The sequence below is a fragment of the Danio aesculapii genome, chromosome 20 (genome assembly GCF_903798145.1).
Source record: "Danio aesculapii chromosome 20, fDanAes4.1, whole genome shotgun sequence".
NCBI classification, from domain to species: Eukaryota; Metazoa; Chordata; class Actinopteri; order Cypriniformes; family Danionidae; genus Danio; species Danio aesculapii.
The window spans coordinates 21,972,776-21,999,573 of NC_079454.1; the positions used below are offsets into that span (position 1 = coordinate 21,972,776).

Below are 26,798 nucleotides of genomic sequence, written 5' to 3' on the forward strand. Positions count from 1 at the left end.
GCTGCACGCAAGTTCACTTTTAGATTTAACCCAGAAAAGGGTCCCCACTTATTTAATCAATATATTTTTATAATGTTTATTTTCCAGAGGATTAAGTGTTTTTAACATTTTTTATTTAATTACATTTTATTTTATTTTATCCATTTATTTTCTTTTTGGCTTAGTGCCTTTATTCCCTTAGTCCCTTTATGAATCTGGCGTCGCACAGCGGAATCAACCGCCAACTTATCCAGCATATGTTTCACACAGCGAATGCCATTCAAGCTGCAACCCATTACTGGGAAACATCCATACACACTCATTCACACACATACACTACGGACAATTTAGCTTACCCAATTCACCTATACCGCATGTTTTTGGACTTGTGGGGGGAAGCGGAGCACCCAGAGGAAACCCACGTGAACACAGAGAGAACATGCAAACTCCACACAGAAATGCCAACTGACACAGCCGAGGCAAGTGATCCAGTGATCTTTTTGCTGTGATCCAAACCAGTGATCTTTTTGCTGTGAGGCGCCACCGTGACGTCCTTTATTTTATTTTATATTATATTTTTTATTTTATTTTATTTTAAGAGACTTATCCGAATTAAATTTTATTTTATGTTATTTTAAAAGACTAAGCCAAGGAAAGTGAATTTTATTTTATTTTATTTTATTTTATTTTTAATTTAATTTAATTTAATTTAATTTAATTTAATTTAATTTAATTTAATTTGACTAATCTGAAGGAAGGTAAATTTTATTTTATTTTATTTTATCATTTTAAAAGACTAAGCTGAAGGAAAGTGAATTTTATTGTATTATTTTATTTTGTTGACAGGGTTGCTGGGATTTAAAACATAGTATTTTCCACAGATAGGCACAAAAATATAAACTCATACATTTGTTAAGTTAGGTTACGTTATGTTTTTTTTTTTAAATCTTGTTTTGGATGACCAGTTCAATTGCGATTTTATTTATTTTATTCATTATTTTTATTTGTTCATAGGGTTGCTTGGATTTAAAAACAAGTATTCTCCACAGTTATGCACAAAATTTTAACTCATAACATTCATAAAATTGCTTTAACCCAGAAAACTTCAAGAAGCATGTACAGGTCCCCATTTATTTGAGTTCTTTTTGAATGGCCATACCTATTTATTTATTTATTTATTTATTTATTTATTTATTTATTTATTTATTTTTATTTATTTATGTTTTATGAGGAAGTATTTTCTATAGTCTGGCACAAAATACAGGCACGTTAAACTATGTTATGCTACAAGTCTCCTTCAAGAAGCATGTACATTTTGTTTTTGTTTGTCTTTGTCTTGTCTTAGATTTCCAGTACATATTGCATTTCATTAATTTTCTTTCTTTCTTTATATTTCATAGGGTTGCTAGGATTTAAAGATAAGTATTTTCCACAGTTATTTATGAAATATAAACTCGTAAAATTCATAAAATTATTTTATTTAGTCCCACTTTATATTAAGTGGCATTAACTACTATGTACATGCATCAAAAAATAAATACAATGTAGGACTTACTGTGTTTAGGTTAGGGTTAGGGTTAAGTACATATTAGTTGAGGCCACTTAATATAAAGTGGGATTTTACTTTATTTTATTTTATGTCATTACATTGCGTTTTATATACCTATTCAAATATACATTGCATTTTTATACCCTTTACAAAAAACAGCTAAAACATGAAGAGAGCAACTGGCCAATTCCACAGCCTCCTCTCCATCAATAGCATCTGTTTCACGCAGGTTCACTTCCCACCAGCACACCAGTTTTAACCCAGAAATCTCCTTCAAGAAGCGTCTGAGGAACCCCGCTTATTTAATCAATATATATTTTCCAGAGTAGCGAGTGCAGTGAAATATAAATTTTATCTGATGATGATAAAGGGCTTTGGGAGTCCATTATCAATTTGTATTTTTGATTTTTTTACTATTCAATATATTCCAACCCAATACAGAACTGGCCACCAGATCTTGGCTAATGCATTTGAGATTGACTCTGTTTGCGTGAGAGAGAGAGTGAGAATGGAAAGATGAAAATATGGCAAGGATTTTCCCCTGGGCTTGCTGTAGTTTTATGAACCTTGTCTGAACTTTGCCATTTCAAATGCCAGGCATTAGCCAACATGTCCATGATTGAGAGAAGAGTAGAGCTTCCCTCAAAGGAGAGGCCTGCCTGTTCTTACAAAGCTTCCCAAGACACTTACTTTGATGCTCAAGCAGCTTTTTGCGTCCAGAATATTGGAGTCACAGATTTAGAGCTGAACTTCAAAAGAATCTCAATTTCCCTTGCATGGACACACATGTTTTTCATCTATTTTTCCAAGTGACTCTGAATCATCCATGAGCCACTGTTTCTGTTTTTGGAGTTGTAGAAACGAGCAGTTATAATACATTGACCTGTTATGCTCAATATGGGTCAAACGGTTTGTATGCACTTTTTGAGGTTTCTTGATCCCTTCCCTCGTTACTTTTCTGTGACGTGTTAGTTGAAATAGGCCTAAGATATTTGTAAAAAGGCAATTTACAGTACATGTGACTCTATAGATTTAATTTCAATTAGTATGTGGCACACTAATGAGTTTGTAATGAGCATACTAATGAGTTTCCTCAGCCCCGTATAGATTTATAACGTGCAATTCACACAGGATGCATTCTTATTTGGGGAGCACAGATTATTTGTACCATAGTGGCTATCAGGAAAAAATGGTGTGTTTTTCACCCTGCCAATATTGGTAGATTTAATTGTACATTTTCACTATTTTCTTTACATTTTGGAACTGTGTTATTGTTTGCTAAATGTAAATATATTACATATATTTTTCATTTGTTTAAATAACGCTAAGTTTAATATTAATATTTAAGTTTAATATTAGATTTGGAACTAAATAAATATCTAGTGCTAGTGCACAGCCGCCCTTTGGCTTTAAAACTATAATAATTTAGTCGCAATAGTCGATTTGTACTCTGATAAGTTCACTAATGTGCCCTGCTACTCTGATTCTTACACTCTTATTATTTTTTGGTAATAATTTTTTTATTAGTTTTTAATTAAATGGGCATTGTGTACGGCGAGTTTTTAAGGCTGCTGAAAAACTTGAAAGGTTGTTGTGACTTTTTCAATTTCATGAGGGTTTTTTGAACAGCAAAGTTAATGTATATACAGTATGATCAGAATCAGTTAAATCATCAGTCAGTTAAATAGACCTAAGCTGTCTATCTTTTGTTCAAGTGTAAAATGAGATGAAAAGGCATTTATATCCAAACGTTGTCAGGAACAGCAGCTGAGAACCACTAGATATATTGTGGTATAAATAATGTTCATATTTGAAAGACGTGGTTCTTCCAAATGCAAATTAACGCAGTGATTCTTGTGCGGTGTGAGACCCACATAATACTGATCTCAATCAAGCAGTGTAAATCATTGAGTTTTGAAAAAGAACGATCCTAAATGTGGCAAGTTTATAATAATAATAACAATTCCTTACATTTATATAGCGCTTTTGTGAACACTCAAAGCACTTTTACACATTTTTAGGGGGAATCTCCAGGCCAGGTCGCACACCAGCCGATTGGTGGAAAGGAGACAGAGCAATTATCATATGGGGATGGTTTGGAGGCCATGATTTGTTAAACCCCTACTTTTTTCACACCACAGAGAGTCAGGACCTCAGTTTAACATCTCGTCCAAAAGACAGCACTCACTGAGCAGTCCCCTTCACTATACTGGGGTGTTCAGACCCAGACAGACTGCAGGTTAAGCACCCCCTGCTGGCCTCACTAACACTATATCCAGCAGCAGCAGCAGCCTAGTTTTCCCATGTGTCTCCCAACCAGGTACTGTCCGGGCACAGGCCTGCTTAGCTTCAGTGGGTGACCATGTGAGAGTTGCAGTGAGCCCGCTGCCGGCTAGTCAATAACATGAAATTTTAAATATTTAAACTGTTTAAATATTTGTTCAACACATTTTTAAACATCAAAGTTTTAATAACTAAATTATTTTATATATTTAGAAAGTAGATACTAGTTTGATATCAAGATACTAGTATTCAGCTTAAAATGTAATTTAAAGGCTTAACTAGGTTAATTAGGCAAGCCATTGTATAACAATGGTTTGTTCTGCAGCCAATTGAAAAAAGTATTGTTTAAGAGGGCTAATAATATTGACTTTAAAATGTTTATTATTATTATTATTATTATTATTATTATTATTATTATTATTATTGTTATTAATAAAAACTGCTTATTTTCTTGCTAAAATAAAACAAATAAGATTTACTCCAGAAGAAAAAATATTTTTGGAAATACTGTAAAAATTTCTTTAATCTGTTAAATATCATTTGAGAAATATTTGAAAAAGAATAAGCATTGCATATGATCTATATACAGTATATTTTAAATTTTTTTGTAAAGTCTGATTATCCAGAATGTCCATCTATTGTTAGTTCATTAACAAAACGAATGTAAAAACATCAAATTCAGTACTAAGCAGCTAATCTAGAATTAAATGTATTTGTCTTGTATATGTATACGGGGGCATGTCATCATGTGTTTCCTGCAGCAGACACACTGATTGATTACACCTGCTTGCAACTCCTCCCATACTGCATTGCTGCACTGCGTTTAACATTATGCTGTGGTGATGCTGCCTCATGCTCCGTTGCTTTCTGAGCATGGACCCTCCCTCCTTCTGCTGTTCATGCCACTCCTGCACGCATGTGTAAAGTATCGATCCCGGGTCTGCATGCAGTCAGGCAGATGTGCTTGATTCAGAGTGATAGGCCGGTGGCTCTGGGAGCAAAGGGGGAGATAGGAGATTGCCTGTAGATGGAGATGACAGTTACTCCAGGAGGACATTCAGTGAATGACGCACGGGGAAAGCACTGCTTCTGCAGGCAAATACAGCATTTAACCTTTCAAGCGGATGTGCTTGACGTGATCAAAACATGCTGAGGGATAGCGGAGAGCAAAAAGCCTCTTTAGTAGTCTAGCCACATTTAGAGTTAACTGCATGTGGGGAATGTCAATGTGTTAGGGCTGAGATATGTAGACTGATCTAAAAGATGCTGTAGTTGCCTACTGTAGCTGACCTGAAGACAAGAATACACACACACACATATATTCTTCACTTCTTGGCCTGTTTGCCCATAGCACAGACAGTAGGAGCAGGTGGTGAGGTTGGAAAAGGCCCTTAGAGGTTATCATGCCATATTGCAAGAGTTTTTTTTCCACCTTGTCCTCTTTTTTGTTTGTATGAGCATGAAACACACTCTGTCTGCGAGCTCTTTTGGTTTGTTTTTAAGCATTAGACAGCTACTTTACGTGTTAGATGCATGGACATTTCTGTAGTTCTCATTAATATAAATCAAATAATTCATTCTCAGAGTATAACGCCATGTTGAACACGATCTAGAAACTGATTTGATGATTTTAAGTTGTATGAAATATAATGGCTTGCATAATAATCAGAAAATGTATGTAATTTGCGCTTTCAACCCAAAATGCCAGTTTTGCTCCCAATATTCATTAATCTCTGTGGCATTTCACAGTGGAGCATCAAGCGGATCTGTTTATTTGCATAATGATTCACATGATTCATTATGTAATCTGGATTATGTTCACTCAAGTGCGTGCGGTTCCCTCGCTGAAATATGTTGAAGCATATTGCAGTATGAACATTTAATCTTGTTATGTGCCTTCTTTGTATCATCACATAGCCAACATGCCACATTATCAAAGAGACCAGCGGCAGTTTGTCCAGAAATCGGTATCTTCTCTGGAAAATTCAAAGGAGAATTTTGAAGAACCGTCAGCCATTTTTTTGCTGTTCGGTTGCTGGTCTACTTAAGCTTGTGTTGAACATCAATAATATCAAATGATTGGATCTCTTTTGCTTCTCATAAATAAATACTGTGATGCCATATTAGAGTCGGGATGAATAATGACCTGAATTTTGCTTTGATCAACACATACAGTAGATATTTTGAATTCCGTGCACAATTCATATGGGACAAGTTTTAAACTCAGGTAAAACATTTTTTTTTTGTACTTTAATGATTATTTTTTACCTTTTTTATCTAGACACACTGGTGAGTACCAATTTAAAGTTATTTAATTGGAAAATAGTAGGTTAAATTATTTATATATTGTCCCTTTTGCTTTAATAGGAAAAAAAACAATCTAGAAAACTATTGCATTTTTGTGTCAATTTTCCATTTATTTCCTCATGCTTAAGTCAGTCTAGATCAGGGGTGCCCAAACCCAGTCCTGGAGGGCCAGTGTGCTGCAAAGTTTTGTTCCAACCCCAATCAGGCGCTCCTGGGCTAGTTAATCAAGCTCTTACTAAACTTTCTAGAAACATCCTTACAGGTGTGTTATGAGGCAAGTTGGAGCTAAAATCTGCAGGACACCGGCCCTCCAGGACCGAGTTTAGAGACCCTTGGTTTAGATGTAAATACTTCTTCTTCGAATTATTTTAAATAATATCCAGTTTTTTTCTAGCTCTGTAATGGCAGTGAATGGCTCTCAAGGTTTAAGCTACAAACATCAAATTCAAACATCATACAGGTTATTGCACACTGAATCCCGAATTTTCATCTGTAATTTTCACACGTTAAAAAATAAATTCGACCTTACGTTGAGTCAATCATAGTGACACACTGCCTCCGAAACTTTCGTCTGTCAAAACAATTCGAACAGAGATCGATTTTTTTTTCAGAATTTTGATTCTAAAAAAACGTTTGGTAGGTGTTTTGACAAACACAGTCCATAAAAATAAAAAACAGAATGTTGCTGACAGTTGAGAACCCCTATATGCTGGATTCAGTGACTGATGCACATCTGCCCTGCTGCTGCTTGGTGTGTGTGTGTGTGTGTGTGTGTGTGTGTGTGTGTGTGTGTGTGTGTGTGTGTGTGTGTGTGTTTCTGTGTGTGTGTGTGACGTACTGCCCATAGACATTATAATAAATGCCACATGGTCTGCTTTGTGTTCGTTGCTTGGACCCGTCAACGCGGCTGACATCTATTATAATGTCTATAGGTACTGCCAGTCTGTTCAGGATTTGTTTACGTACATGAATGTGTGAAACTTCACGAGCAATGTATCAAAATTCCACTGATTTCCTGAAATAAACGTTCTATTTCGGGATAATCCAGCGCATCTCTTTGATAATGAGCTGAACTCTCCATCCTCTATGCAGTATTGGATGAGCCCCATATGCAGCCTATTCGTCTTTCTTTTTCTACTTTGGAGAAGAGAGGAGAAGAAAGTGTCGCTGTTTAAACTGACTCAGAAATGTTTTGCGTTTTTTTGTTTGTTTGTATGACACACTTTTTGCATATGAATGCGAAAAAAACACAGATGAAAAATTCGGACTTCAGTGTGCAAAACCCTTAATAATGCATAATCCATAACTCCCGTAGGTTGATAAATGCCCTTTTAAGTAGAGTGATGGGTTTTGGTAAGAACAATATCCAAATTGTGTCTCCCTAGAATCCTATACACTTTAACCAATCACACAATGACATAAACACCTGAAATGTTTTACATTTTGTATGCCTATATACAGTTGAAGTCAGAATTATTAGCCCCTCTTTTAATTTTTTTTCTTTTTTAAATATTTCCCAAATGATGTTTAACAGAGCAAGGAATTTTTCACAGTACGTCTGATAATATTTTTTCTTCTGGAGAAAGTCTTATTTGTTTTATTTTTCATTTTTTAAAGCCATTTTAGGTCAAAATTATTAGCCCCTTTAAGCTATATATTTTTTCGAATGTCTACAGAACAAACCATCATTATACAATAACTTGCCTAATTACCCTAACCTGCCTAGTTAACCTAATTAACCTAGTTAAACCTTTAAATGTCACTTTAAGCTGTATAGAAGTGTCTTGAAAAATATCTAGTCAAATATTATTTACTGTCATCATGCCAAAGATAAAATAAATCAGTTATTAGAATTGAGTTATTAAAACTATTATGCTTAGAAATGTGTTGAAAAAAATCTGGAGGAAATTTGGAGGAAAAAATAAACAAGGGGGCTAATAATTCAGGAGCGCTAATAATTCAGGAGGGCTAATAATTCTGACTTCAACTGTATGTACGGTGATTCTATATGTTCAGCCAATGGTTCATATTCACAGCTACTATCTACTATCTTTTTGCTTTGCAATATTTTGACCACACCTTAAGTTTAATGAAGTCTCTGCTGGTTGCATACAGTACCTCAACCCATGTGACCTTTGGGTGGCTTCATATTACATTTTCAACCCCCTCTGTAACTAGAGCTCATTGTAAGGTGCTACCATCATCTATCCAACCCCAATCATCCACATGGCAACCTTCTAAAGAGCAGAAACCTGATCGTGCCATGTTGTTTTTTCTTTTTTCCCCTTCTATCCATGCCGGCTGTGCAGTCGCTCTGGGGAAACGCTGTGATTTGCTCCACTGGGTTTGATATGTGACAGCCACTGCAAGCTGCCTACAAACAAGCCCAATTCCCTCATAGACCAGTATGCCCATGTTGGTCCATGCATGAGCAAGTATCCTATCTCCCTCTTATAGGAGAGATACCTGGATGCAATTACATTCCTGCTAAAGATTTAAAATTCACCTCTTCCATGAAAACCAGGTGTTAGTGGAGCAGGCAACAGGAGGTAGTGGATGATATAATAGATGGTATGGAAAAGGCAGTAAGAAGAAACAATGCATCTGAGAAACTGGCATTTCATGGAAACCATGTGACATACAGTTGAAGTCAGAATTATTAGCCCCGTGTACATTTTTCCCCCAATATTTGTTTAACGGAGAGAAGATTTCAATACATTTCTAAACATAATCGTTTTAATAACTCATTTCTAATAAATGATTTATTTGACTTTTGCCATAATGACAGTACAAACATTTTTATTAAATATTTTTCAAGATACTAGTATTCAGCTTAAAGTGTAATTTAAAGGCTAAACTAGGTTAATTAGGCAAGTCATTGTATAATGATAGTTTATCCTGTAGACAATTGGAAATTATATATATTGCTTAAGGGGGCCTTATAATATATGAAAAAATTTAAACTGATTTTATTCTAGCCAAAATAAAGCAAATAAGATTTTCTCCAGAAGAAAAAAGTATTATAGGAACTAATGTGAAAAATTCCTTGCTCTGTTAAACACAACTTATGCTCATTCTGAAATTGTAGCCCTATAAACATTTCTGGAGATCATGAATTATGTAGCCAGAGCTATGTATGGCTGCATTTTGTCTTTCAAACGAATGAAATGGGGCGGTATGACGCAGTTCCTTTTCTCGCTAATCAGCTTTTTAAAACACTGCGATTGGGTTTAGGGAAGTGGGTGGGCGAGTCAATCTGTGCTTTTTAAAATACTATTGGTTGGGTTTAGGGAAAGGGGAGAACTGTGGGGGAAACCGGAGCACCCAGAGGAAACCCACACTAACACGGGGAGAACATGCAAACTTCATGCAAAATGCCAACTGACCCAGCCAAGTCTCGAACCAGTGACCTTCTTGCTGTGATTCGAATGTGCTACCCACAGCGCCACCGTGCAGCCTGGATGATAATTAAACCATATTAATAAAAAATATCTAAGCAAAATAAAATGATAAGAATGTTAATGTTAGGGTTATTGTTAGGCCCATTAATAATCTGTTCAAATAATGGTTAAAGCGAAAACGGCAACCATTGCTGCTTACAAAAAATCTCAGAAAGCAGCAGGACTGTAGGTACACGAGGGTACACAGCGGCCTCTGGCGGATTCGCGAAAACAAAAACAGCAAAAAACGTAGCTCCTGGGATGTATTTTGCTCTCTCCAGAAATGTTTATAGAGCTACATTTTTTTAGAATGAGCCTGGGTTGGTTAAACATCATTTGGGAAAAAGAAAAAAAAATGTACAGGAGGGCTAATAGTTTTAACTTCAACTGTACATTGTGACAAAAACATAAGCAAAATAAAACGATAAGGATGTTAGGGTTAATGTTAGGCCCATTAATAATCTGTTTAAATAATGGTTAAAGCGAAAACGGCAACCACTGCTTACACAAATATCTCAGAAAGCAGCAGGACTGTGGGTACATGAGCACCGCTTTTGTCCAGTCTTTTTGGAAGAGAACCGATTGCACCAGTTGCGTTTTCAGGAACGGATGATTCACGCAAGGAAATGGGACGCGTTAAAGCCGTCATCTGTTAGTGAGGATCGCCTGTGTCTCACCTTGCGCCTGATAATCCTCTCATTCAGTATTTACCTGCTTTCTTTTGCTCGTGCAAACAATTATCAGTCGTGCTGCTTCTCAATTGTAAGATCACATTTGCATGCATATTGACAAACGGACATAAGCTAAAATTCAAATTTTTTGTGACGAGCCAGCACTGGCCATTTAAAAATTCTTTTCAACCAGCCCAAGTGACTAGTGGGAGTGTCTGTCTAACCTGCCACAGCTGAAATCTACCCCCATTTGGCGGGTTGGCTGGTGTTAATGTCAAGCCCTGAACATTTTGTAATTGTTCATTATCCATTATAATATGTGCATGGAACGTGTAACAAAGACAACTTAAAATATGTTGGTAACTTTTTCTTTTCATTTTTAAATGATTGTATTACGTTTTACGAGTAAACACTATTTCAGTTTAGTTTTTTCTACATCAAAATTTCATCTTTGTTTCAAAGTGTTCTCAAACCTCACACATGTAAGCGTACAAATCTGAGATGGGGACAGATTGTGACCCATTTTCTTTTGTCTCACTTCAGAGGTTTAAATCTGCTCTCCCAGGCCGGACTCGCTTTGAGAAAGCCAAAGCGTGTGAATGAGAGTCGGATGGCCACAGCAGAGATGATATTCAGATCTCTCGATGTTCAATTAATGAACATCTGGTCCTGATCCACCGAGGCTCCACAAATCTAATCACACTTATCCCAGGCCAACATTTTGCAGCTCTTCATATTTGGAAAAAAGCATTTTTGTTACATGAAAAATTTGCTTTAAAGAGAGAAATGTTTTGCCTGTGTGTCACTGTTTGCATGTTATGAGGCCTTTAAATATCAGTTTAAAAAGCTTAGCTAGATCATGCTAATGGAAATCAGATCCAGAACGTTTCTTTTGCGTTATCTAGATAGTTTATACATGATCTGTTATGAGTAAACACTTGATTATTGCATTCCAGTGTTCACATGTGATTTTAATTCACCACTCACTGGATTCCTATTAACAGGAAGAGATGCTGTTTTATTTTGTGACGGGTTTCTTTCATCATCTCTATTTACAACACTCTCGTCTCGCCCTGATTTCATGTATATTTATACATTCTTACAGACACATGCTAATTGTATTCAGGTGGTGTTTATAACACACATTTATGTGAATCTGAGGTTTCATCAAAGCTTTGTATTTGCATACAGTAACATTGGTATTTGCCTCCATATGAGGTTTTAATTTAGGGATTAATAAGTGTGACACCGTGGATTTCAAGACAATTTGCGAAAGTATTTAAGGAACGCATAAAATCCTTTCATATCACTGCTAAGCCTATTAATGGCAATTAAACAACAAAGAGCTGGCAGCCTGTGCATTATTGAGAGAACGCCACCAAAGTACTTCCTGTGTAGTGTACCATCTCTGGCAGCTGCCGACTCCAGTCAAGCAGGACGCTTATCTTCGGTTTCATTCCCAAATAGGAAACTAAATATCCTGGCGGTAAACACTGTGTCATGTGCCAGGTCATTGCTGTCTTGAAATCACTTAATCAGACTGTTTTTAATTACACTTTTCTTAGTTTATTAATTTGTTTATGCTTTTCCTTTTGCAGTGGAAGAAAAATCTGACAGTGGGGAACTAGATTTGGATGGGATTGATGAAGATGAAATTGAAAAGGTATGTAGTCTGTTTTTAATGAGCTTAAGAATTTTCACATCATTTTAATCTACAAAAGCTTTTTTCTTAAAGGGATAGTTCACGCAAAATAAAAGTTTACTTACTATTTATTCACCCTCAGTTTGTTCCAAAGCTTTATGAATTCTTTTTTTTCTTTTAGACCCAAAATGAGATATTTAGAAAAAAGTTAGAAATTGGTAAACACTGACTTGCATAGTAGGAAAAACAAATACTATGGAAGTCAATGGGTGTCATTCACTAACCATGCATACGCACAAATTTATGCATAAAATGTGTGTATAGGTTGTTTTCACATGACGTCATTGATGATGTGGGAGACTCGCTATCAGAACATTAAAATGTTTCTGTTTTATGTTGTTTATAATTGTTTAAATCGGCCAAAATAAGAAATGCCGAACAGCTTTTTTTTAGACTTCTGAAAGTGTTTGCTCATTAAGGGGGGAAAGTTCAAGAATCTGGCTGAAAAGCGGAAGAAAAGGTGGCATGTAATAAACATTTATTCAATACATCCACATGTACAGACTCTTTTTTGAGCGCGATAATTTATTTGACAGCACCCATAAATATTATATGCAGGCCTAGCTATGTGTAGAAATATGTTAATGTGTTATATAAAAGTCAGATACAAACACCACCACACTTCTACAAAATCCAGGAGAATATAAATAATGTACTCTGCCATGTAAGCGCTGTAATGAAAACTCCATCTTGTTTTGCAATAATCCAAGTCTTTACTGACGTTTCGGCAGAATAAACAACTGTAACGTGAACATCGAGATGCACAGCAGTGGTGAATGTTTGTTGATGGTAAATTCATCGACAGAGAAAAAGAGATGCAACCCTTGTGACAAAACCAGACAGTTATTATTGTGGAGCACTTTTCTCCCCATACAAAAATAAATGAATAATAATGTAGACTATGTGTCCACACTTTTGTATGCTTTCATCTGTTATTGCGTAATGCCTGGAAGATATCTGCATGGGGAAAAAACTAAAGCAAATTATAGTATACATGTTTTTGAACCACAGTAAAGTGCATAATGTGTAAAACTCTTTGATAATGAATGCTCCAGAATACGGTAGTATAGTAAACTGATAAACTGTAATAAATACTGTGATGTTAGTGTAAACTGTGGTGCACTGTGATTATAGCATAGAAAATTGAAGCCTATTGAATAATTTGTTTATTACTACAGTTGTGTTGTACCACAGCAACAATAAAATTAAATCAAGTATTATCTATAGTATACTTCCAAACACTGTAGTATTTACTATAGTATTTTTCTTGTAACGTATTATACAGTATGTACCGCATCGATGACAGGCTAATATATTTTAGTTCAGTAGAACACTCGGCCTTCTTCATGATATAAGAATCATGCCCAACATATATGATTATTTTTTTATGTATATCTCTTTTGAAATATGGTATAAATCGCAAAAATATGGACTTTCTATGTCTCCCATTCAGTTTTTTACTTCCTGCCCTTCATCTGCTTTCATCTGAATTTCTCATGTCACCAGAACCACGTGACTGAAAACAACCAATAGACGTGTTGTGAGAAGTTCAAAAGTGTGTCAAAAATGTTTGCAAATATTAGTGAATGAGACCCAATGTTTCTTTAATTTTTTCTTGTGTGTTCAACTGAAAAAAAGAAACTCCAACAGGTTTGTGACAATTAAGGGGTGAATAAATGATGACACAATTTTCAGTTTTTAGGCAGGGGTCCTAAACTGCCAGCCCTGTATAGCCGTATAATGAGATTTGGCCCACCAAAACATATATTTTTTAATCACTAGTATCATTGTTGTGCAGTCGCATGTAGCAACTTGTGGTTTTGACCGCCCACCTACTGGATATTTAAAGTATTGTACTATATATCCGGGTTACTTTCGGCTTTTCTCAGCGTGCGGTCGAGAGTAACGCACATGCAGACAATTTCTGGGGCTGATTTAAATGTTGAAATAAATGTCCGTAAGTGCTCTATTTTTACTAAATCTCTATTTTTGTAAATATTCAAGGGTCATTTGATTATAATCAGTTTTATACCACCTGTATGTTGTACAAACACTTCTTTATGGCTTAAGCTGGTGGTGTAAATATGATCATTTTGCAAATATTCGATTCAAATAGTCTCATTTAAAAGCGATTTTCCTCATACGCATATTAAGATTTGTATAAAAATGTGCATTAATAAAGTTTTAATTTAATTGTAAAAATATACATACTTTCCCCCTCTTTGTTGTAGTTTTACAAAAAATAAATATTGAGAAGAACAATTGCCTGTAAAGTCACTAAAGTTACCCAATCTGCTTTCTGCTCTCTTACGCTATCTGTTAAACTTGTGGTTAAGCAACAATTGATTGGGACATAATAATAATTATGATTATTATGCCTATTATTAAATTGTAGTATTTTCATAGCATTTTAAACCACTCCTTAAATATGTGCAAGAAACAAAAAGGAGCTTTGACTTCATATACTCTGGGGAAGAATGTCTGAGTGCATCATTTAAATCAGGTTTTCACTTTATTCCTTGTGCTTGGATGTTAAAACAGTCACTGATTTTGATCTCTTAAGACATAATTACTCGTTTATCAATTACATTTGTTTTGCTGTATAATACTCCAAACTTCTGTTAGACTTTATTAGGTCATATAAGGTTAGAAAAAAAACTGCATTCCAGTTTCATAAATGATCACCTCTTAGCATTACTTCTCAGCAAAGGCCTGTTATCTTCTCTACAGTACATTTTGAACGAGATCGAGGTGGAGGCGAAGACAGAGCTGTGGATGAAACAGAATGAGGAGTATTTGAGGGAACAGAAAGGTAAGCGAACAGTAGAAGAATAGCTTAATCCATTTATTCACACAAGCTCATGCACCCAATCTGGGCTGACGTCACAGGCATAAAGATAAAAATTCAGTGAATGGAGGGATTTTATTTTTAAATACTGGCACAGTGAACCTAATTTCGTCTCTTGACTGAACTTCCTGAGATTAATCTTGATTTTTAAAATACATACATATGAAAAATACCTGTAATAGCTAAGCGATTGGCCTCCTGAAGTTAATCTGCTCAACGTTTTAAGGGTTGTTGAGTTTAAAAGGCCATAATTTTGTTGCTTTTAGAACTTTGCATTTAATATATCCACTGTGCTCCCATTTTGCTTTTTTTCCAGAAAAAGAAGAGAGAATTGCTAAAGAGAAGGAACAGGGGACCTATAAGGAGAAGGTGAGTGTGTGTGTGTGTCTGGCTTTTTCTTACCATTTCGGCAGGAGCTTTACTTCCACGCCGGAATCTTCAGACACTCAGCAGCTGCCGATCCTTGGAGACTGCATACTTTCCATTTTAACTTCAGTTGCTCCTCTAGTTTCACCCCATGCTCTCAGTGTCGCCTCTCTTTAACCTGTCTGCTCTGACATCTGCACCATGATTCCCAGTCGGGGTTGGATTAGCCGGCCCTGCTCTGCACCTATAATGGGCTGCCTTGAGCCTGATAGCAATTTCAGGTACAGTAGTTCACTTTCTAACTGTGAAGAGACTTGTTCCACAATGATAGTCTAGGAACATGGTCAGCGGTGACCAGATCAGATGGACTTGATTGCTTTTCCTGGCTACAAATGGGATTCTGTCACCTTGGTGTTGACAGCTGTTTGCCTGATGTCGTTATATCAAAGGCCCAATGGGAGAAATGCACCCAGATACCCCTTTGAACCAAATGGAAATGCTCATTTATTGGTTTTTGGCCTTCACTACTTCATTGTCAGGTATACTTAAATTGTGCAAACTTGTTGCCTTCATTTATTGAAGTAATATTAACCTTATTGTATTAAGTGCAATTTAAGTATTATTTACTAATGTATTAAAAGCATTCTTTACTTATATTAAGTCACATTTACTATCCCATTTAAACCTTGAAACTCTGAACAATGTGAGGATGAGTTTACTCGCACGTGACTTGTTTTAGCTCGTTTGGTCCATTTAGAAGATTTGCTGTGTAAAAGCGAACTGCTCCAAGAACAATGAACAACATTGTTACAATTTTATATTCTGGAACAAAAGAATTGATCCATTGGTTTGAAAGCACCCTAAATTATATTGACTTGAGTCTGTTCTGAGGCCCCATTTACACTAATACGTTTTAGTTTTAAAACGCACAAGTTTTGCTACGGTTAAGCCATCCGTCCACACTACGCCGGAGTTTTCGAGTGCTGAAAACGGAGCGTTTTGAAAAATGCTGGAGAGGCCGTTTTCATTCTAAAACGCTGCTGCTTTGTCTCAGTGTGGAGGGGGGAAAACGGAGACATCTGAAAATGGAGACGGGGCTGCAGATGTTCGCCAATCTGATTGAGGCTTTTTCCTCAATATTAAGTAGCCTACACACAGTTCAGTCTTGCATCCTCTCCTTGTAAGTTCAGACTTCTCAAGTTTGAAATGAAAAACAAACTCCCGAGGACACGTCGGGTAAATCTTCAAAGGGAACAGTGTACTTTTTAACTTTATTCACATCATCCTGGCTACGTTGTTTCACTATCTTAACAATAAAATGAAAACAAGATATAAGGAACTGCCTATTTTCATTTTGATATTAGCAACTTAACTGACACCAAAAATGTTGAGGCATCATGTAGCTACATATTTATATGACCGTCATCTTCACTGAATGCATATTTATAACAAAATGAAGCCTTTAACATAGCTGCCTCCTTTCATTTTCATTGACAATATGAAACATACCCTCTCTTTTGCTGAATATCAGTTTTAATAGTCAATATTGGCCATTATAAAAGTATAACATACAATAAGTTTATACATTAGAGGAAATAAAGGCAAGCAATCAGTCAATATACAGAATGTACATGGTTACATTAATTATTAACTTATTGTTGCGCTCAGCCAAAACACGTTACCTGAGAACAATAGATTCAAAAGACCAAAGTCGGGGAATAGTTTGTTAGATATAGACAACAAGATGAATTAAATATCATATTTAACAAATATAGTGAGATTGGATCCAGCGGTAGATCCTTGATGAACAGTCCGACGAGCACAGCACTCATCTGGGTAGATATGCTGCAGCGCATGGCAGAATGTGTGTGTGGGCACGTGATGTGCTCTTTCAGTGGTGTGGTGTAGACGGAGAGAAACGCTGGGTGAAACACGAGTGTGGACACGGATCGTTTAAAATGTACTCGTGTAAACATTAGGCTATAACGGACTAAAGTGCCTTACGTCAGCACCATCCGGCTACAGACAACTTTTCAAGCTTATTTTTAGAAATATGGTCCATGATAAACATTTTCTCTCTCGGTTTATTATATTATAACCCACGCTATATATTATAAACAAATACAAATATGCAAAAACACATCTGTAAAGACCTAGGTGCCTCTTAGATAGTTTTTATATTGGAAATACATTTTATTTTGTTTTACCGTTGTTGTTTTTTTAAAACTTTATGTATAAATGTGCCTACATAGTATTATCATAAGACATTTAAATAAGTGTTACACTTGTGTGCATGGGGTGACGCAGTGGCGCAGTGGGAAGCATGTTCACCTCACAGCATTAAGGTTGCCCGTTTGAGCGTCGAATGGGTCAGTTGGCATTACTGTATGGGGTTTGCATGTTCTCCCCGTGTTCGCGTGGGTTTCCTCTGGGTGCTCCAGTTTCTCCCACAGTCCAAAGACATGTGGTACAGGTGAATTTAGTATGTGTGTGAATGAGTGTATGGATGTTTCCCAGTGATGGGTTGCGGCCTGTAAGGGCATCCGCTGCGTAAAACACATGCCGGATAAGTTGGCGGTTTATTCCACTGTGGCGACCCCGGATTAATAAGGGGACTAAACCGAAAAGAAAATGAATGAATGAATGAATGAATCGTGTGCATACAGTCCTCTTACCTTAGTAACAGACGACAGAAATAAGGCGTGAGGGACTATATGTCTATATGCCTGCAAGTTGCATCATGGACAGAGAACAACATTCAGAATTCTTTTTTTGTCAGTATGTCTTTTTTTTTCAAGTACAGCGAAAAGCAGCCCATACAGTCACATATGCTATCAATTTTAAGGAGGAGTGTAAATATTGTACAGATTAAGAAAAAATTAATTGATCACGTTAAAATGACAGTGTACATGTAGCCATTTTTTACACATTTATGTACACATTTGCATTACTGAGAGCAGGAAAGAGACAGGCTGCACTGTTAAGCAGTATCCCCATAATATCGTTTAATTAAAATAAATGATCAACAAATTAATCTGTCTATACAGTCTTTACAAGTGAAGACATTATCTACACACAATATAAATATCCCAATTAGAAAAATACTACTAACTATAAAATACTATTTATGAAAATACTTAAATAATAGACAAATCCAAACACCCAACGCAAGTGAGCTGCGTTCCAGACCAGACCAGCTCGATGACGTATAATGTAGTGTACCGCCTGAAGTACCATTTAGCAACTTGATAGCAACCGTCTTTTTAAAGAAGCGTAACTGATTTAAAAAGTCAAGAGTGTGATGTAACTGATGCGTTTTATGTCGTTGAATAAAACGGGAAAGTATTTTGAGTTTGTGTTCGACACAAACCTTATTTAAGTGATTTAACCGAAATCCCATTTAAAAAACCCATTGACTTTGGGATGAGGAAACCGGAACTGCTAAAATGCTAACTCAAATTAATGACATACTGTAGTCCCTCCACTCAATAGTTAAAACAAGTCACGTGCGAGTAAACTCTCCTCATATTGGTCAGAGTTTCAGGGCTTATTTTTCCCATGGATTCCGCTTAGCTGTCACATTGTTATTCTAATTTATGTTAATAAGCGATAAGACATTATAAGCGAAAAGGTGCACTTTAATTTTGACACTCACAGACATCGTCACTAAATATAAATCAAAGGTAAGACTTTCCTATACATAACCTCATTTCAGTTATCAAGTTTTGTAAAAATCTATCTATTAAATCAATCAATCTTTAAAAAAATGTCTAGAATTATGCATTACAGGCTTAAATCATAGAGATTAACTGAAACTGCAGTCAGACCATGAAGCAGATGTTGATCTTTCTTTCAAGGTGTCAGTGCACAAATGAATGAAACAATAGGCCTAATACAAAATATTTAAAGATTAAAATATGGGAAAGTTATCGGATGGTAATTTCTGTCAATTTTCTTTACAGATAAACAGCAATTGGTAATATTTCAGCATGCTTTCACTTTCATATTAGACATGAAATGCACATTTGCCGGCAGGAATGATATTCCGCCCTACTCATAATTCTCTCTTCATATAGCCGTATATATGGCTATTACATAACCATAATACACTGTGATATAGCCTGGTTCGTTAGTTTATTGTATCGTTTTGATCACTCACTACAATCAATACACTCCAGAGTTCGTTTCAATCAAGCCGAGACCACCTCATTTAGGCGATCTTGGACTGATTGATTTGGCGTGGATCCGAGTGCAACTGCTGGATTCACATATTCCAAACAAACTGCGCTAACTTGGCAAATGAGACAGGTTCCGAAACAAACGTCTAGGTGTGAAAGCACCCTTACATATTTTATGTTGTACTGTGTTAATCACAGAGTTCCTGACCCCACAGTACTCTACTAACAGTTAATTACAATATTAAAGCATAATAACTCAAATCATTATAATTAAGGTTTAGCTAGCAACAGTTTGTGTTAATGTTATAAAATTTTGTTTTAAATACTTGAATAATTATGATTATGGAATGTGTCGTAAGTGCCGTCGTAGGGGCCATTCACACAGAATGTGTTTTCCTTTCCAATTTGCCACTTTTTCATTGTTTCTCAATGGAAACATTCATGTGACTTGTGTCTTTTGAAGTGCCACGCAAGTACAGTAAGTGCGAAGTTTTTAGCCGCTAATCATTATCAATTCCAAATGCAGTGGACCAATCAGAAGAGATGAAAATTATATCATGGTGGAGGAGGCGCTCATTGTTGCTGTGTCCAGATATGCTGAGTTATACAATATATGTTCAAGTGCTTATCGTTACGTATTGTTCTCCTATTTCTAAAGGGTTTGTTATTGTCGTTATTACATCACGTTCATAATATTGCATTACATTCACGCTATAGACTTCGCGCTATGTTCGCGCTATGTTTTTTTAGAACCCATTCCTGAGAGCAGTGTCTTACGTTTTTAGAGGCAAAGACACATTCAATGTGAATGAGCCAGAGTTTTTTCAGCCCAAACCACACAAATGTAACCCTACAAATTTAGCACAACAATGTTATACACTAATGTATGGGTTTCTACGCTAATTTCATCATTTATTTTCCTAACAGTTTAATTCAAAGCATGCTGGGAGCTAGAAATCAATTGCTTTACTTTATTTATTGTATATTTAATTTAAAATGAATAGTATACAGCTTAATATAATCAAAGTATTTCAATTAGGTAACGTATATTTTTTTGGAACTCATTTTGTTGAATTATTTTCACTGTTCACTTTTGCAGTGCATTTTTAGAAAGCCAAAGGACTGTTTACTATAAGATCCATGGAATCACTGACTCCAATGTTTGTTTTTCACTGCAAACATCTTTTATCCCAATTTGTCCAGCCAAAGAAGCCGTCCAAGAAGCGAGAACCAATCCTGGCCAGCACTGCGGGAGAGGCTATAGAGAAGATGCTGGAGCAAAAAAAGATCTCCAGTAAGATCAATTATGATGTATTGCGGGACCTCAACAGCAAGGGCAGCGCCAGCAGCAGCACCCAACAAGCTGAGGATGTGCCCGCCAGTGGCTCTGGACGCAAGAGGTTGACCCGCCGCAAGAAGCAGCCAAACAAGAGCAATCTCGGCCTTGCGAAACCTGCAAGCCTCATGGGCAAGAGGTGAGAATTTAATAAAGAGTTTTTACTTTTGTTTTTTGAGTTTTTACTGTTACTGTTGGCTCGCAGTGCGCTTTGCAACTTTTTCTCCTTTTTTCACTCCCACTAAGTCTGTTTTTATGTAGTAAAAGGGAGCCGCTCCAAGTGGTAAAGAGACTCCTTTGTTCCCCAGACAAAGGACAGGATCAAAAAGGCTGTTCCTTTGCCCTTGAAGGACTACATTTTTCTTCTTGTCGGCCTCCAACATTTTGTCTTTGCTTTGCTCCTTTGGCTGACCTTCACAGTCATTTCCACCAGGAGAAAGCTTGTCATCAATTCAGTGCCAGGACTGTCTGTCTGCCATCACCTGGCACCCTGTAGTGCATGCTGGGAGCCTGCCCCTTCTCCAATTAATAGTCCTCCAGGGCTCCAAACATCCCTGTGAGAGAAGTAATGAATATACGACAGACGGAGCCCAAGATCATGACTTCTACACTTTGGCGTTGAAAGATAATTTCTCATTGTGTGATGTCTTTCCTCCAGTCCATTTCGTTAATGATAATTACTAATTTCATACTGAATGGTGAGATGATGATGAATCAGACATATGAACACTGTCGGAGACTTCATATCCTGAAGCTTTGAAAAGCCAATTTACTGACCCCTTTCTTTTCAATCTTATATGCACGAACGTGTTTGAAACAAACCATACTTCTCTCACATTGCATTTAGTATCTTTGAGATTATACAGTTGAAGTTAGCTGGATTGTGTGATCACATGCTTTTGTCTTGTGGAAATGCAATATCATTTTCATTTATTAATTTTCTTGTCGGCTTAGTCCCTTTATTAATTCGGGGTCGCCACAGCGGAATGAACTACCAACTTTTCCAGCACGTTTTTCCAGCCGCAACCCATCCACACACACTCATTCACACTCATACACTACGGACAATTTAGCCTACCCAATTCACCTGTACTGGGGGAAACTGGAGCAGGGAGGGAGAACATGCAGGGAGAACATGCAAACTCCACACAGAAATGCCAACTGATCCAGCCGAGGCTCGAACCAGCGACCTTCTTGCTGTGAGGCGACAGCACTACCTACTGCGCCACTGCGTCACCGCAATATAATTTCTTGCACTAGTTTTCAAAGGTTTATGTATTTTACATACAATACTTTTTAAGATACCATGATTTAATTCAGATTTCAAAAGAACAGCATTTTTATTTTTATTTTGGGGGGAAATTGGCATTTTAAAAACAAACTTTTAAATAGCACCATATATGTAATTCCACCATTTTATTTAAATTTGATTTTGGTTATTTTTTTATTGCAATGTATTAAAATTGAAATTTTTTTAAAGGTGCAGTATGCAGTATGAACTACGTGTTGCATTCCTGGATCAAAACAAACTCAAGCGCAGGTTGCCAGATTGAGGACCAACATGGCTGATTTAAATCATGTTCTAAAAAAAAGCAACGCCACGCAATAGGAGGAATATTTTCTAAATTAAAAAGAGTTTTTGATCTAACCAACACCTCAAATTGATATATTAGAAACGGCTTCAATTTCTTGCAGCTGAACAACAGAAAACTGACAACGATCACCTCAAGTACACCTCATGTGCTTTATTTAGTGTTAAATGCTAAAAATGGGAGTTTGAATGCCATTTCACATGACATTTATTGCCATACTGCTGAAGCAGATCACCTCAGATCTTGAAAATAAAATAAACAGTTTCAAATTGAATTTTAGAACTGTGACTTAAAACCAACACATGTGATTCAGCTCAGCATGTACATTTAATAATGTTAAAGAGGTTTAATATATATTAATTAGAGCATAAACCTTACCTTTTCGTGAGTGAATGCATAATCTGTGGTTCTTAATGGCTGTATTTAAATTTCTTTCATATTTCATCTGATGCAAACAGCCAAATTGATCATCACTGCAAATCTCATTCCGTAGTTGTTAGGACACGCGGTTACAATGTAACCTGCTCACCTAATGTTTACATTTAAAATATTTAAATAATTTCCTAAATATTAACCTCATGTAAAACTCTGAATCTGCGTGTCATTTTGGAGTCTGCCACTGTCCATCTGACGTCGCGTTTCAGTCACGGACACATGCTTTAAGAGCCTTTCTGAATGAATGAATGAATGAATGAATGAATTAATAAAATATGCGATTTTTCATGAAGGCAACCCGGGGTGCTGAAATATAACTGGCTAAAGTGGCAGTGGGCGGGTTAAAATTACCAAAACAAAAACAGACGTTCCAACACGTAAAACACATTTTCAAAGCAGAATATCTGACTTCAGCATTGTTTTTCAGATAAACACAAATGTTCACTTGGCATGTTTCTTAAATATCTGCAAACATATTATGGTATTTTTATACTTTAGAAGAGTCAAAAACTTACATACTGCACCTTTAAAGGAATTGCAATTTGCAAGACTGTCTGGGAGGCATTTATTAGTACTAAAACTTAATTTCTTTGCTGATAGAATGCCACTATTTGGTCATGAATATGAACAAATATGAATAAGTATAGCAGGTCATGATGTAAGTTACTTAGCTTGAACTGTTATCCACCCCATCAATTGGCTGATGCACCAGAGGCCAGTGTAAAAATATTAAATCATCATAGTCTGATGACACTGTGGAACAAATTGGACGATAAACTAGAATTAAGTTCCAGCTCCAGTTGAGAGAGCTTGTTCCCATTCTTGTTGAAACATGGGAACATTCATAATGAGCTGTCATGGGAGGGCAAAGATTTTCAGTTTGGTTGCCACGACTTTCAAATAGCGACTGTCTGAGATTTAACAGATAAATGGTTCAAAAGAGCTGGTTCTGGAAGAGAAGAGAGTGTGCAGAAATAAATGTCTAAAATGGTTTCAGGATTTACAATGCATGCAGTGCTTTCTATCACTGAATCCATCCTCCAGCTGATCAAAACACATTTATTTTAAGATATTTTGGTATATGTGTATTTATGGGCCTGAATAGCCTAACACAGATCATTGTTACTCTTCTTCACTGCTTTCAGTAGCTCTCAGTTCCCCTCTGCTAACCAGGTAGATTTGGTCGCTTCCCTCCCGCTTTAAACACCAGCTGCTAGACTGAACTTCTACACGACCTCCAAACTAACAGTTCAGAGAAGCACTCCTGCTAAAAGATAAGATAATTGCCATCCAGTTCTTTTCTTTAATTCCTTTCCTCCTTTTTTTTCCAATCTCTTCAAACCCCCTTCCTTTTCTACCCTTGTCTTTTAGTAAAAGCTTACCGTTCTTAAATCTGCCGGGATTTGCTTTTTGAAGTGTAAATCTGATCTGTGCGCGTGAGGATGACCTGTCTGTGCCTCTCTTCTCGTCGTATCTCAGAAAAAGTGACAACCCAACAGAACGCTTCACCTCCCAGCTTCAACCTGCTGCCTGATCCTGTTTCTGATCCTCACTTTACAGTAACAGCTACCGCTTTGAAATAAGACTTACGATTTGAGGAGCTGCATCGACCCCGGGGACCTGAGATTGAAAAAAATAATATGTATTTCCGCTCTCCACCAGATCCAGTCTGGTTTTTTTAGCTCCATGACAACGTGAGAGGAGATTGATTTGTAAATGTTAGCTTAAGGTCAGACGGTACGAGTTAGAGTTGTTCCTCTACCAGGCCTGCGCTGAGTAAAGTTCATAGCACCTCTCATTTATTTTTGCCAGGCGCATCCGGAAAAAGCCAATGAGACTGGGTGCCCTGATGTGTTTCGCAGATCCTCCTTTTTTATTTGACCTCGCTCAGTTTCCCACACTAAAATGTCATTGTTTCCACCCTACTGTCCACTTCCAGCAGTATGGCTTTTCGCTCATTATTACAGCAGGCCCTCAATGTCCATACTGTTATAACCCGTTCTGGAGGGCAGGAAACCAAGGCAACCGACTGTGGAGTGTCATTCGGCCCGTCTCAATGGAGCTCCTTGTCGCCAAAAAAACCCTTCACCACCTCCTAGCAACAAGAGCAGCCGAATGAGTCATTTTGTTTGTTTCAATCATGGTCACGTTGACCCGCGACCAGCGTGGAACCATCTGGCTGTTTAGCAGAGTCATTCTCATAGGGAAATCTATTGTAGTCGTACTCATACTAGGCATAAGTAAGATAAGATGCTAAGAAGGACTTCTGAGGATCATCTTGTGCCCGGTTCTTGACCTCAAAGCTAGGTGAAAAGGTTTTTGGCCGGGTCTCTCAGCATGGAGGGCTCTATTGTTTAAGGATGCCATTTATCAGTGAGTTGAGATTGGTTAGTCCGAAGGATGTCTGGTAGTGGGAGTAAGGGAGCCACATCCTGCTGATGGGAATTATGTTTGGTCGGGACAAAGCAGCTGGATTGTTTCACTAGAAATAACTCTGGATTTTAGAGAGGATGTAATGTAATCACGGTAATAAGGGAAGGAAATACACATTCGATTGTTGATAAACACGACACCCCAAATCAATGAAATATATGAGATTTCTGCTCATAGTTGTTGTGCCATTTGCATAACCACATTTTTATATCATTCTTCATTTGATTGAATATCTTTTATGAAGCATTTCAAATTACACTACTACCGATTTGCTAATATCTATACTGTACATCATATTTACACTCACCAGCCACTTTATTAGGTCCAACTGCTTGTTAACAAAAAAAATGCATTTAGCCATGTAGACATGTGATCTGCTGCAGCACAAACCGAGCATCAAAATGGGGAGAAAGATGATTTAAGTGACTTTGAGCGTGGCATGGTTGTTGGTGCCAGACGGGCTTGTCTGAGTATTTCAGAAACTGCTGATCTACTGCATTTTCACTCACAACCATCTCTAGGGTTTACTGAGAATGGTCGGAAAAAGTGAAAATATCCAGTGTGCGGCAGTTCCATGGAGGCAAATTCCTTGTTGATGCCAGAGGTCAGGGGAGAATGGCCAGACTGGTTTGAGCTGATAGAAAGGCAACAGTAACTCAAATAACCACTCGTTACAACCGAGGTATGCAGAAGAGCATCTCTGAATGTACAACACGTCGATTCTTGAGGCGGATGGGCTACAGCAGCAGAAGACCACACCGGGTGCCACTCCAGTCAGCTAAGAACAGGAAACTGAGGCTACAAGTCACACAGGCTTACCATAATTGGACAATAGAAGATTAGAAAAAGGTTGTCTGGTCTGATGAGTCTCGATTTCTGCTGTGACATTTGGATCATCAGGCTGGTGGTGGTGGTGTAATGATGTGAGGGATATTTTCTTAGCACACTTAGGGCCCATTGGTACCAATTGAGCATCATGTCAATGCCACAGCCTATCTGAGTATTGTGGTTGACTATGTCTATCCCTTTATGACCACAGTGTACCCATCTTCTGATGGCTACTTCCAGCAGGATAATGCACCATGTCATAAAAAAAACGAGAATCATCTCAGACTGGTTTCTTGAACTTGACAATGAGTTCACTGTACTTCAAATGGCCTCCACAGTCACCAGATCTCAATCCAATAGAGCACCTTTGGAATGTGATGAAATGGGAGATTCACGTCATGGATGTGAAGCTGACAAATCTGCAGCAACTGCGTGATGCTATCATGTCAATATGGACCAAAATCTCTGAGGAATATTTCCAGTACCTTGTTGAAACTATGCCGTGAAGTATTATGGCAGATCTGAAGGCAAAATGGGGTCCAACCCAGTACTAGTAAGGTGTACCTAATAAAGTGGCCAGTGAGTGTATATATGTATGTATATTTGTATGTATAATGTATAGATGTCAACAAATCAGTAGTAGTAGTGTGATTTGTAATGGAAAATAAATGTACAACATGCTCGAAAGAAATTTTAGGCCCAATAATGGCCAAAAACAAACTTACCATTGGTGTTGCTTTTACACACTGGAGGCAGCTGATGAAAAAATTATGATATAGTTACAGTTTTGCTTTTGTGCAGGCAATTACAGGGTCTGATTTATTTTAGCATTTAGTTTGTGTACATTTCTT

The 26,798-nt window shown here is 37.0% G+C and overlaps 1 protein-coding gene across 1 annotated transcript in view; it reads left to right on the forward strand.

Annotated features, from left to right (window-relative positions):
- brf1b (BRF1 RNA polymerase III transcription initiation factor subunit b) overlaps positions 1–26,798 on the forward strand; it is a 131,061-nt gene that overhangs the window by 71,318 nt on the left and 32,945 nt on the right. Inside the window, exons 13-16 of the mRNA XM_056480989.1 lie at positions 11,828–11,892; positions 14,662–14,743; positions 15,096–15,148; positions 20,527–20,798. Coding sequence (XP_056336964.1) covers positions 11,828–11,892; positions 14,662–14,743; positions 15,096–15,148; positions 20,527–20,798 — 472 coding nt within the window. The remainder of the gene's footprint in view (positions 1–11,827; positions 11,893–14,661; positions 14,744–15,095; positions 15,149–20,526; positions 20,799–26,798) is intronic.